Source organism: Anarrhichthys ocellatus, unplaced genomic scaffold (genome assembly GCF_004355925.1).
Source record: "Anarrhichthys ocellatus isolate YVR2014 unplaced genomic scaffold, GSC_Weel_1.0 scaffold5, whole genome shotgun sequence".
Classification (NCBI taxonomy): Eukaryota; Metazoa; Chordata; class Actinopteri; order Perciformes; family Anarhichadidae; genus Anarrhichthys; species Anarrhichthys ocellatus.
Genome location: NW_022280035.1, coordinates 12,693,772 through 12,715,049, shown reverse-complemented (window position 1 = coordinate 12,715,049; position 21,278 = coordinate 12,693,772). Strand labels below are relative to the sequence as shown.

Here is a 21,278-nt window from a genome sequence, read left to right as displayed (position 1 = left end):
TCTGATCTTAAAGAGTGGCTCACAAATCAGCTTTCTATCGGATTTAACTGACCTCAGGTCTCTGGGCTGTATCGCTTTGATGGCAAGAAGTTAAATAAAGTCAATAAAACATTGTTTGGGAACCAAGTCTGACAATACTGTGAGCTTCCTGTTTTTAACCGGTTTTAGCAGACATTTCTCCTTTCCATGATAAAGACCTCTAAGGTAAAACAGGATTATACTGATAACTTGATGTAGTTATACATGTACACCGTTTTAATGTAGGTCTACTGTATTCTATATTATAATTCTAAGTTTTCTTACCCTGTTGTCTTGTTACATTAAGATGTCTTTATGCATGGGATCTGTTTTTTAATATCCAACATTAATGCAGAAAGAAATGTAGAACGCTTAGTTTACTGAAGCACACCAGCTACATGCTTCTATTTTTTTGTAAAGAAGTTCATAATGTCAGCCATTACTCAGCCAGTGTCTGTGCAAGTTGGTTTGGGATTTATTATGTACACTTTCTGGTTTAAGGATGAACAAAATGTGTTTGTAAATGCAAGAGTACAACAAATCTGTTTCTGAGTTATAAAAGGTGATGAAACCCTCCACGCTACATTTAAATTGTTGGGGGTAAGCCACATGGCAGTACGCAGATCGTTTGCTAAATACATTCACATTTCTTCTCCCTTTTAGCAGAGGAGAAGTAAACCAGATGACAAGTCTTATTTTCATCTGAAAGGAGTGCACTGCCATAAGAACCAATATCCCTCCACTGTCCCGATGTTTTTGAGATGACAGGAGAGGACATTTTTGCGGACTGCAGCCCCAGCAGTCTCCTTATTATTTTTTTCAAACTTTCCACTGGGCGGATTGAAATGTTGTGAGGAATCTCAAATGTCAGGTCAGTGTGACTCTGACGGTGCACAGACGCTGACGAAAGAAGCATGGAGGCCCATGAGGACAGTTGGAAGGGCAATACCCAGTCCCGCTGAACGTTAAGCCTCTGCCAGCTGCATGTTTTATGACAACACATTAAAGAGGAGCCTGGAAGTCTGGCGTGTGAGCCTTGCATTGTCTATACTTTGCCAGCGAGCAACCGAACCTGGCACGCTTTATTGAACAAAGAGTTCCTATGACTGCAGGCTGTTCCCTTGAAATCTAACTCAAGACAATAGAAGCTGAAGGGAGAGCGAGAGTGTGGGAGAACGAGAGGCAGTGTGTGTGAGGTTTGTGGTAGGTGTCGGCACAACCAAGGCCTCCTGAGGGCATGTGTGTGTGTGTGTGTGTGTGTGTGTGTGTGTTGGGAGTGGGTGAGGAATGCTCGGGTCGGGCCAGTGGCCGCACCGGGTTGATCTGCTGGTGCAGACAAGGGGGAATCCACATTGGTTATGACAGGAATGTGAGAGCAGGATATCATTAGACGCATGGGAGCTGCAGCTAAGGCCTCAAACAGCATGCAGCAACGCAAACAGAGATACACTGACACAGACCCACACACTGGGAGAGTTTGGGTTACAGAACACTTGCAAGGATTGAACATTAAGGTTGGATCAAAATGGAAGCCGACTCTCTGACATGAAATATTATGCTGTGGTATGCAGAGCTGATATTTTCCAACTTCTTCCGTTTCAAAAATCTTTTTATTGGTGGGCAACCAAGATGTAACGTAGAGCCCTGGTGAGCCGGTGACAATAGTAAAACTTCTTCACAACAAACTGTTCATTCCACCTCGATTCAGTTCTTCTATTTAAAGGGAGATTCCACCGATCTGTTTCGGGGTTTCTGGGACTGCAACTACAGTACATAATGTGAAGAAAGCAAGGTGTGTAATTGCCTCAAGTGATGTTACTTGAGTCGGCATCGGTTGGGGGAGAAGACTATAAGTCTGAAAAGGAAAACATCTGGTTGTGGCGTTAGAAAGACGTGACCTTACCACACCTCTGTAGCACGCTTGAGGCTATAGCAGCTTGAAGCCACATAAACCGCTGCTGACTCAACATACCGGAATCTAACGACTTAGCTGTCTGCGATCAAGTTGCATTATGGGTAATGTAGGCAACAGGTTTTTGACAAGTGAGAGTAATGCATAGAATATAAATTGTTTTCTAGAAAACAGTATCAAAAATAAACATGAACAGAATGACTCCTTTCAGACTTATCTATTATAAAATAGTATCGTATAAAAGTATATAATAGTTCACACTGAAATGTAGGAGTATAAAAGGATGTTGGAAGAAGTATTCAAATTAACTTCAGCAGAAGTAGCAAAGGCAAACCATATACATGTATACAATACAAAAAGTATTATTTTATAGTTTATTACTTACTGTTTGCCAAAGGAGATCCGTAGGCCGAGGAAGATGTCCCGCCCCATCGCTCCATCTATTCAAACGTGTCAAAAGGCCCGACATACTCTCCTGTTTCCATTTATCACAGTTAACTTCTGAATCCCCAGACCACACACTGATACACACTTCTTACCTACAGAAACTCGAACGAAGTCATGAGTCATGTTTGGCGAGGAGGGAGATGATTACAGCTTGGGGAAGAGGATGAGAGGGTCAGGGACACTCGACAAACCGTGGAGTCTTTTATATGGAAATCTGGACGATGTTTCTGTCTTTCATGAAGCAGCGTGTTTGTTTCCACGGCTGCTTTTGTGTTTGGACCTTTAACCCGACTTCACAGGGAAAGTGCTTGAAAGCCAACTGAAGTATTTTACCATGTAGCATACTTTAGAAGTTTATCCTCCCAGGTGCAGTCATCATTCCTGTGTTTTATAGAAAAACCTTGCTTTAACCTTTCCTTGGAAAATGAAGGTTGCCTCATTAATATGCAATATTCAGATGTTTGAAATGCAGGGACAAACCTTGTTTTAAATAAAATGCATGTATGCATATTGGAGATGGGCTCATTTGCATTTCAGATGTGTTTAATTACCTATATTTGCATGCATCAAATTCCTACAGCTGTGCTCGATTTATTGAGTTTTTTTTTACATAACCTGAGAGCTGCTCGTTTTCTAAATGACGGAATTTAGGTCCAGATCTGAAGAGAAAACATGGAACCAATGATGAGTCTGCACCAAACTGATGAACACTGGGAGAATACCACACACATAAAATACATTTAGTATCATGTCCCCTTTATATATAATTCAGACACTGGACGAGGAATTCCACCCACAGCAGATTTGCTTTCTGTGCCAACATAGCTCATCTTGAGATAAACAGGGCAACAGCAGAGCTACCCGCTGAAGGAACACAGCTACCTTCCGACTGAATGCACTAACAGCATGTAGGCTCCGCTCTGCCACTGAGCATCACTCTCTGCAGCAGGCAGAGCCAGTGGAGCGAAAGAAAAGACAGGAGGATGGAGGAGATGATGAGGCTATATGTCCGAGACCTGCTGCAACCGATACAATAACACTGCGAGAGCAGCACGAGACATATTGCTATTCAGACAGAGGGAGCGGATTCTTTGAGGCCATGTATCCTGTGTGCCTGCCTGAGGGGTACACACGGTATTATGAAAGGGATTCGAGTTGACACAAGTCACAGTCGCTCCATCGCCGGTGTGGAGGAGGGGAGATGAATTATTCAACCAGCCGGCGCTGCTCGGCTCTGACGTCTTGTTGTGTCTTATGGGGAGGTGAAGTGAGCCGGCGACAACAGGCAGCACCTCCTCACAAGGCGGCCGTCACATGACAGCCCCAGGATGGAGCATCCAAGGAACCTTGATTTTCCCGAGGACAGGGCATCATTTCAGAGAGCAGCAGTAGAATAATAGCTCCCTCTCAAAATGACAGCCATCACTGCGGCACACCATCACAGATTGCTGGTCCATCACTCCCCCACACGCAGGATGAAATGACAGCCCTGCCCCGCTGATAGCAAGGCATCTCAGCCTGAGTAAGTGTTCCTTCTGGCTAAGCCTGGCTTTGATGTTATTATACCGAAGCAGTGCAATATTCGGCTCTGAGATTTACTACCTGCTGCTGGGGAGATCTCCTAAAGCTCGGTGTTTGTGAAACGGAGGAAACAGAAAGCTGAAATAAAATAAGAAAAAGGGAATGCTTGATCTGTTCTGCAACACATTTCAACCGTCAAGCAAAAACTCTATTATTCAAAATGTAGGAAGGAGTATTATCAAAACAGACCCGGCATCAGCTCCCCTGCTCAGCGTGAGAATTACATTTCACATATGAAAACAAAGAAACTGGGGGAATCGAGGGCGTTTTGTTTCGTTCTTTGGTTTTGTTCGCAGTTCAGCGAATGAGCAGAGTAATCAAAATTGTTTACCCTTGAAACAGGATTATTGTGTCTCACGGCTGATGGGATTTAGCAGTCTGCTCTACCTCAGCATACAAACACACGCATTCACAGAGAAAGAAATACGATGCATCAGAAGGCACGAAAAAAGAAATCAAGTCGCTTCTTGTGGTGTAACTTAGTCGTTTATTTTAATTCCACAAATTTTTCAAAAAAATTACAAAATACTCAAATGGAGAGAACACAGGACTCACAATTTTTCTTATTATTTCTACTTTTTGTTTACATTGTGTCATCCCATGGCGACTACTCATATATACAATAAGCTTCAAGATACCAGTATATATATAAATCTTAGCAGTCAGAATTTACATTCTGCTATTGCCGCTTTGAAACAAGAAGCTAAACCATTGACAACACTTAACATCAAAGGTTTTGGAGACACAAAAAGAGGGAGTAAAAGGCGAGGGAATCGTCAGGAAAACGAGGCAAAGATGATGAGGAGTACGTCGTCAGAAGAGACAGGAGGCGGGAGATGGCAAGACAAAATGGCGGGTCGAAGACTTTTTTGGGGGATATTTAAAAAGGGGGCATGAGTTTGATGTTGTTTGCAAGTGTTTAAATGTAAATTATAGTGCTCCAAGGGAAGATATGGTCACTTTTAAATGCAAGTACAGTTTCTTCATTTGGTTAAAAGAAATTTAAAAAAGAAGCCACAGTTGTGTAAATGTCCATGACGGTCAAACAGTCTTAGTGCATGGAACGAAAGCGGAACTCATCATGACTAGAGCTAAAAAAACAAAACGTGGGCTCATGTGCACTGGTATGACAGGTCAACACAACTTGCAACAGTCAGTGGCGCACACACACACACACACACACACACACACACACACACACACATCGTCGACCCTCTGTCTCTTGGTCGTCACGTGTCGTCCCCCCCCCCCCCCCCAGTGTCACAGTGAACATTATTACAGCCTAGCTGGAGGATGACTCAGTCAGACATGAGCCCTGCAACAAACATTTTGGTGACTGCACCGGGTGGAGAAAAGAGGACAACCACAACACAGCTAGCACCGAGTCACAACCATTCACACGTTTAAAACAATCCTGAAGTCCCGTTAGCCTCCTGATATCGTGAACATAGTTAAAATCCAGGTCCTGGGTATTTAAAAACAAAAAACAGCAACTTGAAATTTAAAATTTCTTCAGTTCAGCCAAATGCGTTTTTGGCGTCCACATGTTTAAAATCATAATTAAAAATCATCCTCTGTAAAAACAAAAGAAAGTAATGAAATATAGATTTTTAAGTGAAAGCATGAAACCAATCGAGTGGAGCTCAAGGAAACTCTCTCAGTGCAAACTTCTGTTTTCTCTTTAGTCCACGGCTTCGGTGACGGCCGTGTCACCACTTCAAGTGTTTCAAATCATTAACTCAACGCGTTGAGTTTACACATTCTAACAACCTGCTGCGTGTCAAAGGTGTGTGGATGAATGGATGTGGGTGTGACAGCTTTATGGTTTACATAGTTCATGTGGGACTAAATCTAACACAGTGACGTCAGAGGAACGTTACAACTGAACCACGACTCTCTCAGAAACTGCTCATATAATGCCATGGGGCTCCCCTCTGAAACAAGGGATAATGCTTCAAAACAATTATATTGGAGGTTGAAACGACTTGGTTTGGAGTCCACACCTAGTAATAATAATAATTATAATAATAATTATATGTTTATATATACTATTTACAGACTCAAAAAACGCCATGCTGTAGCTTTTCTCAAAATTATGAAAAACCTCCAACAATGTATTAAAATAAATGTCGAGTTTAAGATAGCACTTGTTATTTTTCCATAAACGGCCTGACCGGACTTGTCCTTTTTTTTTTTTTGTTTGTTGATAAGCACAGTGTCTTGTTCTAGCACCTACAAAAAAAAATATCAGGGAAGCTTGTCATGCAGGAGTCTTGAGGACGTTGTCACTACTGGCTAAATACCAAAGAAAGTCAATGTCTTGAAAAATAATAGTTAAAAAAAAAAAGTCCTTGACAGGAACAAAAAAACAAATATCAGAAGAATTCTCAGACGATCCACTTGGCATTTTCCGTTCCTTCAAAACTGAATGAACAACTCTGTAACAACTTCCTGTGTCCTGCACCTGTCAGTCGCTGCCTCCCATGGCTGGTTACAGCTGCTTGTCACTCTCCTTCTTCAGCCGGCTGAAACACAAACGACAACGTATTAATATCGTATTTTATCTAAATGTTATTTAGTCCAACGGCTGTTGTTTATCTGACCTGTAGTAGTCCTCCTGGCCAGGCATGGGTCCTCCGTGCATGTGATGGTGTCCGTGGAGCCACTGCTGCTCCATGGCCAGCCTCTGGAGCTCGGCAGACTGGGCATGCATGGCCTGCAGCTGGTGGGCTGCGGACATTTGCGGTGGCAGACCTCCTTGTAGTTCTCGCGGGTATGGAGTACCTGGAGGAAGGCACACGCAAATGATTCGATGGTGGGATCTGGCAGAGCTCGGATTGATAGATCGGATGCGATGTTGCCGTTAATGAGAGACGATATTTTGGCAAGAGAGCCTACCGAAAACCGGGTGGCGAAGCATCTCGTGTTCTTGCGGATGCTGGCCGAGGAGAGCGTTGGGGATGCCGCCGTGCGGGTAAGGGAAGCGTGCCAGGTGAGGGCCTCCTCCAAGGGGATCTAATGCCAGGGGATGGCCCCCGGAGCCTGGAGGACACACAAGACATTCGCCACCTTCTGGCGGTCAGAGTCTTAGGTTCAGGGTACACTCATTTTACGACATCACAGACAGCGCATGCCACAGGCAACAGAACAGTGATACACAGCATAATATAATGTTACTCCTCTCAAGGTTGACGAAAAGAGTGCAGGGATGACTTTACTATATTTATCCACAGTACAGCATCTGCTGGCTCTATCAGACGTTTAATGAGGACATAATATGCTTAAATCCAGGCTCGTATGTCAATGCCGTACATTACTACAGAGACAAAATACGAGGTGGAATTTCAGATCATATGGTAAAGATGAAAAGATGGAAAAGGTGGAAAAGGAATTATCATTAATTCAAAGTCCCTTCTGTTCACTCTGCACTGTTATGAGAGAAGTATCACATAGATGTATCATTGTATGTACAGACAACTTGATTCAAATGAAAGCACAGGATACATGACAAATATTAATGTCTTAAGTTCTTACTGTACATTATTTAACTTGCACATAACACATCAGGTGACCCTAGTTCCTAAGCAATTAATCCGTGGAGTGCCCCAAGGTTCTATTCTTGGGCCTTTAGTATTTTTGAATTATACTATAATATTTATATTTACCAACGTTTATATAAAGATATTTTTCTTATGTTTGTGCTGATAATACAGATCTCCCTTTCCGTGTAAAAATGTTGAAGTAAAAAATATCACACAATAAAACATTCAGAAAATGAAAAATCTTAACATTACCTTCCAATTTGCAAACTATTTTCCAAATAAATTTAGGACAAAGCGACAGCATGTAGTTTTCCCAAAATTCATGTTTTAGAGTACAACCCTTAACGTTTGTTATCAATTGATAATTTATATATATAGAGAGTTGTTCAATATGTCAATAAGTGGTACAATGGCATTTGCATGTATGTACTGTACACGGGGCTTCTCTGTACCTTGGTGAAGAGGATCTTGCTGGTGGAGGTGGAGATGGGAGTGAATATGCGAGTGCTGGTGGTGGTGCGGCGTGACGTTGAACATCTGCAGACGGGCAATGGGATCGTTGGCCATTGTGGCCATCCTCTCAGCATGGAGTCTCTCTGCAGCCAACCTCTCTGGGTAGCTCATTTCTGCCCGCAGCTGGGGCCCAGCAGCGAGGGCCAGCCGCTCACGCTCTAATGGGTTCAGGCCCGGATGGAAGGCGGCGAAAGGGTGATGGCCGCCCATGTGGGGCAACGTGATGGCCCCATGCCGGGCAAAGTGCTCCATGGGGTTTGTGGAAGGGTGAAGTGTGTCCATCTCTGGAGGCTTAATCTCAAAACCAGGTTTCATCCTTTCTCTCAGCTCCCTCTCACGAATCTCCCTCTCGCGCATCTCCCGTTCTCGCAGCTCGCGCTCCCGCATGGCCGGGTCGGCATTGTACAAGCTGGGCATGTGATAGGCCAGCAGCGGGTCTCCAGGGTTGAGGGACACGAAGAACGGGTGGTTTCGGTTGGTGGGGGACATGACGTGGGGTCGGGCGTACTCGCTGAGGGTCCGCAGGGCAGGGGTGTCGGGGCCGATGTACGGAGGCACAGCTGCGATAGTAGTGGGTGGGCCGTCATAATGTTGACGCATGTGGGCGTGGGTGTGGCCAGCCATCTGAGCTTCACACATCCTGCCCTCATGAGAGGAACTGGAGGCTTTCTGTGAGGAGAGGAACGCCATGTTAAGTGAGATTTTAAAAAGGCAAAAAATGAACCACTGGCAAACAAAAGGGAGACAAACAAAACCACTTACCGCAGCTCGTTCGGCATCTTTTTCTCGTTCCCGATCTCGTTCCCGCTCTCTTTCCCTTTCCCTCTCTCTCTCCTTCTCTTCCCTTAGTTTCTGCTCCGCTTCCCTCTTGGCTTTCTCCAGAGCTTCCTCTCGCTTCTTGGCTAGTTTAGACGAAGCCAGTGGCGTGAAGTAGTAATCTGTCCTAGCACACGAGTTGTAACCCCGGTCCAGGTGCTTGTAGAACCTGTGGTCATGGTAAAGAGATACAAAATTCAATATTTACTTATTCAATATTAAAATAGAAAGGATGTTCCAGTTCATGAATTCATTCTTGTTCCAAACAAAACAAATGAGGCTAGAGAGACATTCATGTTTGATTCAGCCTGTTAAATGGCAGGATAATGTCCCATTAGAAGAAAAGACAGCTTATTTATTTAGCCAACACTGGTCCATTATTCACAAGGAAACAAACTCCCTTGGCAATCACTTTTGCTGCTATGTTGAGTATGTATTAAAACCCTCATTGCTGTTCATTGGCAGTCTGAGAGCCACTTAAGGACAAGGCAACTACAGATACTCATATTCAGATGCCTCAGTTTACTCGCATCTCACTGTAATTAATCTCCCTGCTCTCCATCCCCGATAATTCCTCGCCATGAGCCCCTCAGAGCTCAGGGCTAATTGTGGCCTTGGATGCCCGTTTTGCTGAGGGCATTTGATTTGTTGTTTACATCAAAGCCTTAAAATCTGAAGGCAGAGACTCTTTGTTGTTGGATGTGTTTGAGAGCTAATCAGCATCCCCAGACAAGACAGTAAGCAGCTCAACACACAACTGATAAATAACAGCTTGCGCAGGTGTATGTTTTCCCCTTTTTACGGAAAGTGTTTGGGTAGAAATTGGTGTTTGCAGACATACCGTGCTGACTGGCTGGCATGGCTGGGCGTATTGACAATGGTAGGCTCCGGGGAGGGGCTTCTCTGCGGGGGCGGCGGGCTCTCTGGCTCTTCCGTCTCATCCAGAGGCTCCTCTTTGATTTGTACAGGTGGGAGTACTGGGCCCTGGCCGGCACAAGTGACAGAGGCAGGCAGCGGCATGGAGATGGAGGTGGGTGGCGCGGAGGAAGATGGAGGCTGAATGCCAGGCATAGAGTTTGACGAGGATGGGGGAGGGCCGGTCGGAGGTAGAACTGTATTGAAAGGGTGAGACGAGAACGGCGGCTGCGGTGGCCCGTTGGAGTGTGAGGCTGCTGCGGAGGGCGGCAGAGGAGGAGCCGGAGGAGGTTGGTGGCTGGCTGACGGTGGGAGGCTCTGGGACTGAGTGAGAACTGGAGGCTGCGCTGGGGGAGGCTGGAGCTGCTGCCCCTGAGGCATGAGCTGTAGGGGAGGCGGGTGTGCTGATGGAGGATGGTGTGTGGATAAAGAGCTGAGGGGCTTGAGGGCAGGTGGCGGCGGCAGGTTTGAAGGCATCTGAGGGAATGGAGGTGCTGACGCGTGCGGTGGGTGTTTGTGGGACTGTGGGTTGGGCATCTGAGGGATGGGTGTGGTTGGCGGGGGCTTGATGTGAGGCATGGACATTGGGGCAGGGGGAAGGGGCTGCTCTCTGGGAGGCTGGCCACTCTGAGCAGATGACTGGGATTGGGAAGGAGGAGTGTGCGGCCTTTGCTGTGACTGGCCACAGAGTGGCAGGGGCGGGACCTGAGACTGACCCATTGGGAAGCCCTGAGGGGGCATAGAGAGAGGGTGAGGCATGTGTGGGGGCCCAGGCTGCAGCGGATGTGGCAAGGGAGGCATCAGCCCATGATGCGAGCTGGGTAACGATTGAGGTGGGACTGGGGGGCCAGGAGGTGGAGCCTGAGTCAAAGGTGAATGTGGAGAGGGGAGCCTTTGAGGGTGGAGGGATGCTCCTGACTGGATAAGAGACATAGGGCTTGCCAGGGGCAGAGGCTGGGGAGGTAGAGAGGTGGAGGCCGCTATGGGGCAGACCTGTGGGGGCAATAAGGGGGCTGAGGTTGTAGGCGGAGCCGAGGAGGCGGATGAGGTGCCTGGCTGACACTGGATGACTGGAGGGTGCTGGCTCTGCAGGAGCTGCTGCTGCTGGGCGGACGAGTCTGAGTCGCTCTCATTGTCGCGGGGGCTGGGGATGCTTGGGGAGGAGCTTCGGTTGTCCTGGTCAATGTCTTTAGGATCGCTACTGAGCTCCTCATTGATGCTGCGCCCATCAGAGCTCTCACCCTCGCCCTCTCCTTCCCCTTCGCATTCTGAGGGCGAGTCTGGCCGACTCAGCTCCTGAGGGAAAGCGGGGAGAGAGCGATGAGTATCATAACACAAGAGCATTCCATTGAAACACATCCGAACAGAAAAACAAGAGAACTCAGACTCACTTGTGTCTTGGACTTTTTGGCGCTGGCCCTCTCGGGCTCCTCTGTGTCCGAAGCTCCCTTCTCTCGCTGCCGTTTGACACTCTTCATAGGTGAAGGAGCCTCCTCTTTAATCTTCTGTGGAGCCAAAAGCGGCACAGCCATTAGGGTACATTTCACAGAGATACGTGCACAGAAAAGCAAATGTTTACGAGCAGTCTATGCTGCGTTTACCTTGCTGGGCTTCTTCATGGAGTCTGTCTTGCTGTCTGTGCTGTCAGTACTTGCTGCGCTGGGAGAGGTGCGTCCGCTGGAGCGCAAGTCCTCGTTGGTAGGCGAGGTTCTGCCATCAGGACTGGCTGTCTGCTTCTTACGACCACTACGTAGCGTCGACATCTGATATAAACAAACATGAGTCAACATGAATCATGATCAATATTGACTGAAGATGGACTTACACCACACGCAAGTCCAAATCCTACTTTTTCTAAACATTTGTATAAAGCAATATTTCTGAAACAATGGATGTCAAAACTCTCGCTGCACTACTTGTCTAGAGATGATAAGCTTTTTGCTTTGTGGTCTGGCTCAAGGGATGACTTTGAGGCTATGATTCCTGAAGGTGAAAATAGAGGGATAGATGAGAGTATGCGCACCGAGCCTCTGTTCCGTCGGGTCCTCATGCTATGCTTCCCGCTGAGTCCATCCTCTTCCTCTTTGACAGGTTTGAACATAAATGGCGGCGGGTCCACGGGCTTCTCGATGGGGGGCAGCTCACCGTACTTCTTGAAGTGAATGCGGCAGTCTGTGCACAGCAAGATGTTCTCCCGACCCCCGTGGTGCCAGTCCTTGGAGGCTGAGGAAAGCCATTTACAGTTGTGAAATAGCACATTCTCACAGGCAGTAAGAAGTACACACAGACATGATCTCAGAACTACAATAATATTGTTGAAAACAGAGAATGTCATTAAGTAACTGTGTAGTTTAACATCCAATGATAGATATTACTTTTCATGAATCAATGATAACGTGGGACTCTGTCCTCCGCTAAATACTGTAATTACATTTTCAGTAGTGTACTAATAAGGTCTATATGGGTTAAGTTATTAGCCACCTTGGTTGAGATGGCAGTAACCTAAGTGTGATCAGATGGGAGCGCGGCACTGGGAGCCAGCTGTGTGGATAGAGGGGTAAGGATAATGAGGTGGCGAGAGTGAACGCGCTGTGGGCTCGTGTCTGATTTGATCAAATTTGTCCCGACATCTTCTGATGGCCATCTGTCACACACAGTGCTGGGCGGGTGCACACCCGCACTGATCCTAATCAAGACAGGAACACCAAAGTGAGTCCATACGACCAGTACGAGTGACTGTAAGTGTGGAGCGTGACGACTTACTGGTAGTGAAACAGTGGCGGCAGGCGTAGCCCTTCAGCTCCTGTTCGCTGTCTTCACTGTCAAAGTCATCTTCACTGGCTGAGCTGAGGTCCACTGGAAGAGAGAGAAAAGAAAAAAAAACATTTCACACGAATCCCTCCGACACCAGAACATATCAGGTCATCTCTCCGCCTTTCCCGTCTGGCTTCCATGGACGAGGTCAAATATACGTACAGAACTCGCTGGAGGGGGGGCGTGAGGGAGTGTTGACAGGAGTTGAAGCGGTTCGCGTCTTGATGCGACGGAAGACGGGCTGGCGGCGGTGTCTGCGGTGGGCTCGACAACTGGCTGCCTCGGGGGTCTTCTTCCAATAGTAGTAGAAGGTAATGAGCTCCCCCTGAAATGACAAAGAAAGGAAAATTCAGTTAAAACGGGACAAATATATCACAAGAACACAAACGGGAGGAAGAATGAGGGGGAGGCATCACTTTGACTGCAAAGATGTGTCTGCATTAAAAAGGTAAATGTATCCAAGTTGCTGGAAATAGTCACTGTGAAATATCTGCAGTTAGGTTGAATAAAATATGCGGAAAATACACATTAGCAGTCAGCGAAGCGTTTCATTGTGAAAGGCCGTGGAGTGGGCAAATCCATGCCAGGATTTGTGGCTGGCCGGGCATGTTTATGCTGTGGCCCTGTCTGTCCCGGGATTAGGCGAGGAGGCTCACTGAATGCAGGGATATTAGGATCAGTGCATTGGTGGCTGCCTGGGTGGCAGGAGCTTGAATGGGAACAAAAGAACATGTCAGGCAGAGCTTTGGCGCTACAAATAGGGAGTGAAATGGCTCCTCGCCCCTTCACTGGAAGAGTCAATTGAACTTCAATCAAACATTTGGAGGGGCGCGCTTGCCAGAGAGCGAGGCGGATAAATCCAGTGTACAAAAGGCCGCCAGGAAATCAATACCCAACTGAAACATTAACACACGCAATCATGGATCAGAAAGCACTTTGCTGAGGCAGCGGGTGCATATTAACTGCCGCTTTCCGGCCACACTCATAATACACAAGCCGTGGAAATTGACGACAGGAGTCGGGCACCGTTATGTAGTTTCCTGTGGGGCTTTGCCCCGTTCTCCCTCACCCGTGGACCCTCACTTGTTAGCGGTCCTACGTCGGCTCTATAACAAATTCATGAAGGTGTGGTGCGACTGTTGGGCGAGCAGTAAGTCACCTGTAATCTTCACAGCCCAGAGGGCACCCATCCACTGTCTGAGGTCTGTTAAACTGCTGTTCAAGACAGCTCCCAGGGTTTAATGGCCATCGATTGTTTTCCTTCGGCTGAGAAACTTGACATAAATTAGTCAGTGCATTGCTCTCTATAAATGCATTAACAACTTAACATCTTCTCTGAAAATGTTCCAAAACAAACAAATGGCAGGAAAGGATATGATGAAATGGTGCACGAAGTGGCTATAAAAAGCTCTTTTAACAATAAGAGAAAATAAAATTGAGTCACAGCCAGCGATTTCAAAAGTACAATATTCTGGTATTAACAGAAACGTAAAAGGTAACTGCAGCTTTAATTTAGTATCGCATGAAATGCAAACTACTCGAGGCGTGCTGGTTTCTTTTTGTTTGCTGTGAGAAAACAAAGGTCAGGGATTGGCCAGTGTTTGCTCCTTCATCACAAATGAGTATCCGACATTAAGGAACGAGTCAAGTCTTTCTCAATCACGGCTTTGATTGGCAGAAACAGCTCCACTCTGGGGGCTTAGGCTTGGGTAATAACATTTCCCTTCATGTGGTTCTTAGGGGGAAAGTCATATCTCCCAGTGGCCGTAGGAGTCCGTCTTATCGGGCGAAGCAGTGTTGGGAACATTTACTGAGAGTAGCTGAGCTCGATGAAACCCTCTCAAATTTCAGGGTAAATTAAGGTGCTGCGCCGTCTTATGGCAAAGCCAGCGCTCCAGAGCAAAACTGTCCCAAGCCCCACAGCTCGTGCCAGGGCTTTTTAGACGGTTGCAGATGAGCACATCTGGAGTACTGGGAACGATTCCACATGTGGAAGCTCAGCAGGGACAAATCAGTAGAACTCCTTTAAAATACAAAACAAAAACAGTCGGAGGAAGAAGGAAAGATTAACCCTCTATTTCTGGAACATTAAAAGTAATTTCTATTAAAATATAAATAATAATAATAATAGTTTTCCGCCATGGTTATGGCAAGAAACAGAGCAGCTAATGATATTAGATGATTATATCACCCCCCCAAAACAATTATTTTATGTTGCCGTGCGTTTGAGCTTCTATTTCAGGCTTGCAACAGAACTTTCTAGTTGTTTCCTGCCTCTTCAGCCTGACCGGCCACATGGGCAGGCAGGGCGCAGGTGCTAACTGAGGGAAGGCAGGCGTCCTGATGTGAAATCTAATTGAAATGCGCAGATCAAAAGTGTCGAGTGGTGCCGAGCGCTGGCTCTGCTCTGCACTTAATGACTGTTCTCAGCAGTGCCTCTCTGCCTCCTCGCTGCAGGCCGACAACTGCGCGGCCTCAACAATAGCTTGGCCGACACAGGGAAAGGTCACCCTGCCTCTCCATCACTTACACTGTGTCAAGTACCGCTACATTGGGCTAGGGGCTAATGAAAACATTAGCCTGGGCTTTTGAATGGGAATTAACAGGTGCACTGATGAGCTGGTAGAGCCGGGTGCAAAATGGAAAGGGGAAAACAAAAAAGGAGCAGATTTTATTAATTCACTTGAGTTGAAAAGTCACTGCTGGTAAAATAAATAAATAATAAAAAGCAAGAAGAAATGCTTACTACAAAGAAAGCAAACTTTTTGTAATGCTTGAAAATATATTTTACTTTAACAGTTCATGAATACAAATTCTGAATACAGTCGCACTGACAAAGTGTTGCTGAAGATTGAAGACTTTCAATGTGCGGTGGAGTTATGATGTCTGTAGATGAACATGGACATGGGATGTGGTCGAGAGAGGCTTTGTGCTGTAGATTAATGTCAAAGAGAGATTGACAGATTATGTCTCTCAGCCCACTTGCACGTCAAATGTGGTTCCCCGAAAGTCGCACATGTCCGACCACTCACACCGACTGCGTACGTTTCTCTCTGAACGTCACTTTGTCATGCTGCCAAATGCCCACAGCAACACTTTAGCTTTCATCACCTTGTGTTTCTTCCCCACGGTTAGGTGTTTAGCCAGCGAGTTTTTATGTACTTATTGAGGCTGCAGAGCAAAGTTGCCGTTTCTAAATAAAATGAAGACGACAGTAAAACGGAAAACGTCCCACGAACCCGCATCTAAAAACAGCTCAGCGGTATCCGCTAGAAATTCATGGAAATACCTGAAACATAAAACTGGATAGGCCCTGGCCTCCGCACCGTAATTTCCCCCCAGTGCTGTAAATCACTGCGGAGCGGTACAGAGTGTGCTGCCGCTCCGCACTACATGAGATAGTGACAACATAAGCTCAGTATTATAAGGCCTTTTAGACTGCTTCCATCTGCAGGAGCTTTCTGGCCAGTGGATTATCCGACAAGGAAAGGGCTTACCCTCCTATCACAACACTCAGGGCTACCATTCCAGTTATTGCCACTTAAAATGGTCGTCTACATACGTGTGTGTGTGTGTGTGAGAGTGAGAGTGAGAGAGAGAGAGAGAGGGTTCAAGATTATGGAAAGCAATGTCAACCATCCGTAAGAAACAAGTTCTTCATCATTTGTGCTCTTCTTCTAGTTATTGTAATAAGCATAAATTAATTTAGAAATAACCTGAACTCTTTAGAGTAATAGCTGAAAATTGTATTTTAAGTCTTTTGCTAGCATATAAATACAGTTTTTATATTTATCTATATAGATATAAATTAAGTTAGGAGGTTAAAGTGCATTTTAACCTCATTCAAATAAAATTAGATTTCATTAATGGCTTCGTGCACTTTGTAACAGAAGTCAACAGGTTTTGTACTCCGTCACTGAGTCGTAAACCGTCTTATGTGAGATTTAGACTGAATAAGGTTAACCGTGAAACCTCCGTGGACCACAGTTAAATTGCGGGTGGGAGTGCCGGTCGAGGCTGAGTGGGAGTGCAGGATCCTCCGCTGGGCTCGGTGGTCCTGTGTGCGCGGGCAGGGCTGAGGGCTAAACTTGTGTATTTACACCCTCATCCCCTCTCAGGCCCAGGCCTGAACAGATGGTTTCTGTTTTTCCTGGCAGATTTGTGACAGAGCCACAAAAGGCCCCTGCTTTGACATGAAGCCAAACGGTTAAGGCCGTTACTGGCAAGAGCAAGGGGAAGGAGGACAGAACAGGGGAGAGTTGAGGAGGGGGAGGGCCGAGTGTGCAGAGGAGAGCCGAGAGGGAGGCCGAAAGAGCCAGTAGAGGATAACAATGGACAATCGACATTGAATCTAACCACAACCCTTCCTGAAAAAAATAAAATAAAAGAAAAACCTCTCTGCAAATAAAAATCTCTGCTTAAAACTTAAGGCTCTTTAGCGGCAGCGCGCAGGGAGCATGTGATGTCTGGGTTCTGCTGGCTGATAGTGAGTCGTGTAAACATCCATTAGTGCAGTGTGAACCTGTGCTCCCTCCTGCTTCCTCCACAGTCTGCAGCCGGAGGAGGGACGACCGCTTCCCGATTCATTTCTCTTAGCTAAATCAAACCACGGTTTAATTATGTATGTGCTCGACCCCTGGACTTGGTTTTCTTCGCCGGCCATGACGGCTTGTACAGTGTATCGTTTCACTGAGTGTTTGACCGTAACTGTGCGGGGCAACTCTGTACACGCTAATGTGGTTAAATAGGTCAGATTCGTATTCGCGATGCCTGCCGGGCCATATGACGCTTCCCTAAGTGGAAAAAAGCACACGCCTCCTTATCTTGAGTCTTTTGACATTAATATGTTGAACCATAAATTAATGTTATCTTTATATGATACAGATGACATTAAAAATATTCCGTGGGAACTTGGAATATAAAAAATATTCCAGCAAATGTACAAGGTCTCAGGTGAATACCAGGTCAAATTAAAATGATTTTCTCTGTTCTCTTTGGACTTCAGAGAGTTTTGGCGACTGAATAGTGAAAGGGCCTTGGCTGGTGGAGCAGAGTGCATGTGAAAGGCGGTTAAATGGACAGCCGTTCCCTGCTGCGCGGCGCCTTTCTGCTGGAGAATGACTGAATAAGCTCTGCTTTCACAGGTCGGGGATGCACATGCTGAAGAATCAGCACTCGTGTTTCTCCTGCTGTAAGCGCTTTTGCCAATGAAAGCAGATTGGATGGCAACAGTGCTTTTTTTTTTTTCTTGCTGGAGGGCCGATCCTGCGTGTTCGGCTGATAAGCTAGTCCCTCAAAAACCACGACGTGAAGCTTACCAGAGAACTCAATTACACAGGGAGCTCCGGCTCTCCGTGCTCCATCTATTCGGCTGAAAAAAAAAAAAAGGGGAGAGATTTTGCACCACACTCCGCCGCGCTAAATTGCCTGTGGTCTACTAAAAGAACATCAATACGCGCTGGTTGAGCTTCCATCCGCCGACAGCGATTCCATTGCCTAAACAAGTCATATCATTTACCAAACACCAAAGCTGTTCTGCCACACTACTGACAGCTGCTGCCAACTGGACCAGGCCCCTGTAGTTTGTAGCTGGTTTAATTAGTGTTTGAACCAAAGTATTTATAATCACAGTCATCCCCAAGGTTCTGGCTGCTGAGCTAAGGACATGGCAATGAATTCAATTTGACGTTTGTACAGATTGTACCGGGGCAAACATCTGCTGCGAGGTTGTGTTGAGAACACTGTTCTCCTGTTGGCCATCCTGTAAATGACAGGGCCTGGGGAGGGGAGGGGGGGTAGAGAGCTCCCTTTTCTCAGAGAGGACAAGATGCTGCAAGAGCCGCTCAGCACATCACACCGCCTGGTTAGTCTGAGTGTCGACACAAGCAGGGCAGCGTTTTTTAAAAACCAGACACACAGCTCAGGTCAGCCATATGCCCACGGCTCCTGCAAATCATGAACGTGCTCGACAGTCACAGTGACGCTTGTGCTTCACCTGCCACAGAAAATCACAAGAGGCTGATAAATAAAGACACAAATGCTACTGAGAATAATAGCTATATATTTATATTTGTTTTTATGATTGCTGCTACTTGCCCAGCTGTTGGAATCAAACTGTTTGCCATCGGAGGACACTTGTTTGACTTGTGACGTCAACAAAGACCAAGAACACACAGAGCAACTGTTTTTTCCACCTGCCAAAAACAAAGCAGGAACCAGCAGCACGAAAGTGTTGCTGTGAATCATTTTAATGTTTGAATTGTTCCTGTCCCGTAACTTTGCATGACTTGCAGCTGATGTTTTGCTGTGAAAAATGTGCTGACTTAAACGGCAGTAGGTTCATATAAACAAACTTAAAAAAATAATAATAATTAATGTCTAAATTCTTCACAAATTTTAAAAGTAAGACAAAATTACAATTAGTTAAGTGTTCTGGTGCTAATGCAAATTCTATGCGGGTAACTTGAATAGTTAAACATGGAGTAAAGAGAATAATGGAGCCTGGAGGTAAACATGAACTGATACACGCAGCGAGCCTTTGTTCTCTGCCTGTAAATTGTTTTCCATTTCTTCATCTACTTTATTAGATTATAGTTGCTCTGCGTTCTAACGTGAAACATTTTTATGACCCATAAATACACAACACACCGATATGAGACTATAAAGTAAACAAATGAGTTGTATTTTCATGCAATTTATAACTCTCTCATCGGACACAAAGACAAGCTGTACCGAACACAGTGGCATGAACTGATTTTTTCAGTGTTTTATGTAATTCCCAAAATGGTTAAATAATAGCTTCTTATTTGCAGTGTAATATCTTCACGTGTAATTTGCAAGTGAACTGCAGTACTTTATTCCACCAATGAAACGGTTTGGGCTCAGTCCTGTATGGAAATAAGGCAACGCTTCCTAATTTGCTCTCATTTCCGACGGTCAATTTCTCCGTTTGGCTGCACAGCAAACAGAGCTCGAGCTGATACAAATCTGCTCAGCAAATACTTTGCTGTTGATATCCTCTGTGCGCTTCTTGTGAAAACCCCTCCAGTGAAAAATATCAAGAGCAGAGTTATCTGCGAGCTGCCAGTTCAGCATATTTAGTTGTTTAAACACTGGAAGCAGCGAGCTCATGTTCCATGACGTCCCTCCCTTGAGTGAAGCAAATGGTGGCAGCGAAGCTAGTTGCAGACGGTCAGGCGACACACCCACTTCCCCCCGCTCTCCGGGCCTTTATGTTACTTTATATAAAGCATTCCTGAGTACTAGTCGGGCCCGGTGTGTTTACACAGCGCTGGGTACTGGGTGTTTGAGCCGCGCTGGCACTTCAGGGGCAGTGCGGCTAATAAGGGCGAGCAGGAGGAACAGTGAGGGGCAGACACGCTGCACTGGACCTCTGGACATCAGCCCCAAAGGGCTTCTACGCTCTACACTCCGGCTCCACAACCAGGACTTAGGGCAGCAACTCCCTCATTTCTGCAACATGCTTCTTCTTTTTTATACTGGAGATAATGGGAAAATCTTTGTTGTTTTCGAAGGACGTAAAATAGATAGGATTTGGGAATGAGCAGGTAGAAAAATGAAATGAGCTTTCCTCGGGTATTGACTCGCTCAGATAAGTCGTTCAGCACAAAAGCAAGTTCAATCATAAGCAAAAGAGTATTTTTTTCCCTATGCGACGACAACCCAGGCTGTTTAGTGTCCCTATTGAGCTCATGCCCCATGTTGCCCCTTCTCCTCTCATCACGGCTACCCTCCCCATGCTCTCCCAGTCATTTTCCTCTCTTTTCATATGTTTAAAGGGCAGTTTATTTTCCATTTGTAGGGGGAAAATGAATCTCTCTCTGCTCTGTGGTGGTGGCAGGCCTAGATCCTGGAGGAGCTCTATTACCTCTCCTGCCAAGTAGACTCCCCCTCCAGGTTGAATTATATTAATACCTCCTTTATAGCCAATCAACCGGACGAGTCGTATATTTCAAAACCACTGAAAATAATTGAAGAAACCTCTGCGAGGGGGAAACCGTGTTCATACACTTTAATCTCTTATTCAAGAGGTTCAAATTGGTTTGGAGGAATAAAAAAAAATGTAGCACAAAAGGAGGTGACACCGAAGAGCTCCTGAGTAAAAATATAACATGATATTTAGGGAGTGTTTGAGGAGCAGGGCCGACACATCTTCAGCTCACAGCAGACAAGGAAATGAAGTGGCGGGAAGTATGACAAACACCTATGATTTCCCTTTGATGTCTGTGTCATCACTGCATCGGCACACTTCCAGCAGGAGCAGCCTCGCAGAAACGGCAAGCTCTGCACGGCTTTGTGAATAAAAAAAAAACCGCATATCTAAGAATAATTTAGCAGCTAAGTCAAAAGGTGTGGAGGACTTTGAAGCAACATGTGCATGTACAGCATGTTCCCGTTATTGCCAGTTATAGTAGAGATCAAAAATAAAGCACTTCTCAGGCTCTTACAGTTCTCCTTGTGCAGATATAATGAGAAAAAGAATTAAATAGAATTAAAAAGACAAACAACATTAAGTCTATGTGGTTGCTATGTTTGGTTTTCAACATAATCACATTTAATAAGGTTGACTGTTGTTTTTTTCCTTGTTAGTCCAGGATTCGACTCAGTTGTACCATGAAGAAAGTCACACACTTGTGCAGTAATGATTAACTAACACACACACACACACACACACACACACACACACACACACACACACA

At 45.8% G+C, this 21,278-nt stretch overlaps 1 protein-coding gene across 3 annotated transcripts in view; it reads right to left on the bottom strand.

The window, feature by feature from the left end:
* Positions 1-6,291: 6,291 nt before the first annotated feature.
* LOC116382231 (arginine-glutamic acid dipeptide repeats protein-like) overlaps positions 6,292-21,278 on the bottom strand; it is a 26,107-nt gene continuing 11,120 nt past the window's right edge. For 2 of the 3 annotated variants that reach the window (XM_031845109.1, XM_031845111.1), the window contains 11 exons: positions 12,721-12,883; positions 12,508-12,600; positions 11,768-11,967; positions 11,346-11,507; positions 11,136-11,249; positions 9,671-11,040; positions 8,776-8,998; positions 7,953-8,682; positions 6,857-7,027; positions 6,562-6,742; positions 6,292-6,483 (listed from right to left, as the gene is read on the bottom strand). In XM_031845109.1, the coding sequence (XP_031700969.1) occupies positions 6,450-6,483; positions 6,562-6,742; positions 6,857-7,027; positions 7,953-8,682; positions 8,776-8,998; positions 9,671-11,040; positions 11,136-11,249; positions 11,346-11,507; positions 11,768-11,967; positions 12,508-12,600; positions 12,721-12,883 (3,441 nt within the window). In that variant the 3' untranslated portion in view covers positions 6,292-6,449. The remainder of the gene's footprint in view (positions 6,484-6,561; positions 6,743-6,856; positions 7,028-7,952; positions 8,683-8,775; positions 8,999-9,670; positions 11,041-11,135; positions 11,250-11,345; positions 11,508-11,767; positions 11,968-12,507; positions 12,601-12,720; positions 12,884-21,278) is intronic. The other variant, XM_031845110.1, reaches the window with a different exon arrangement.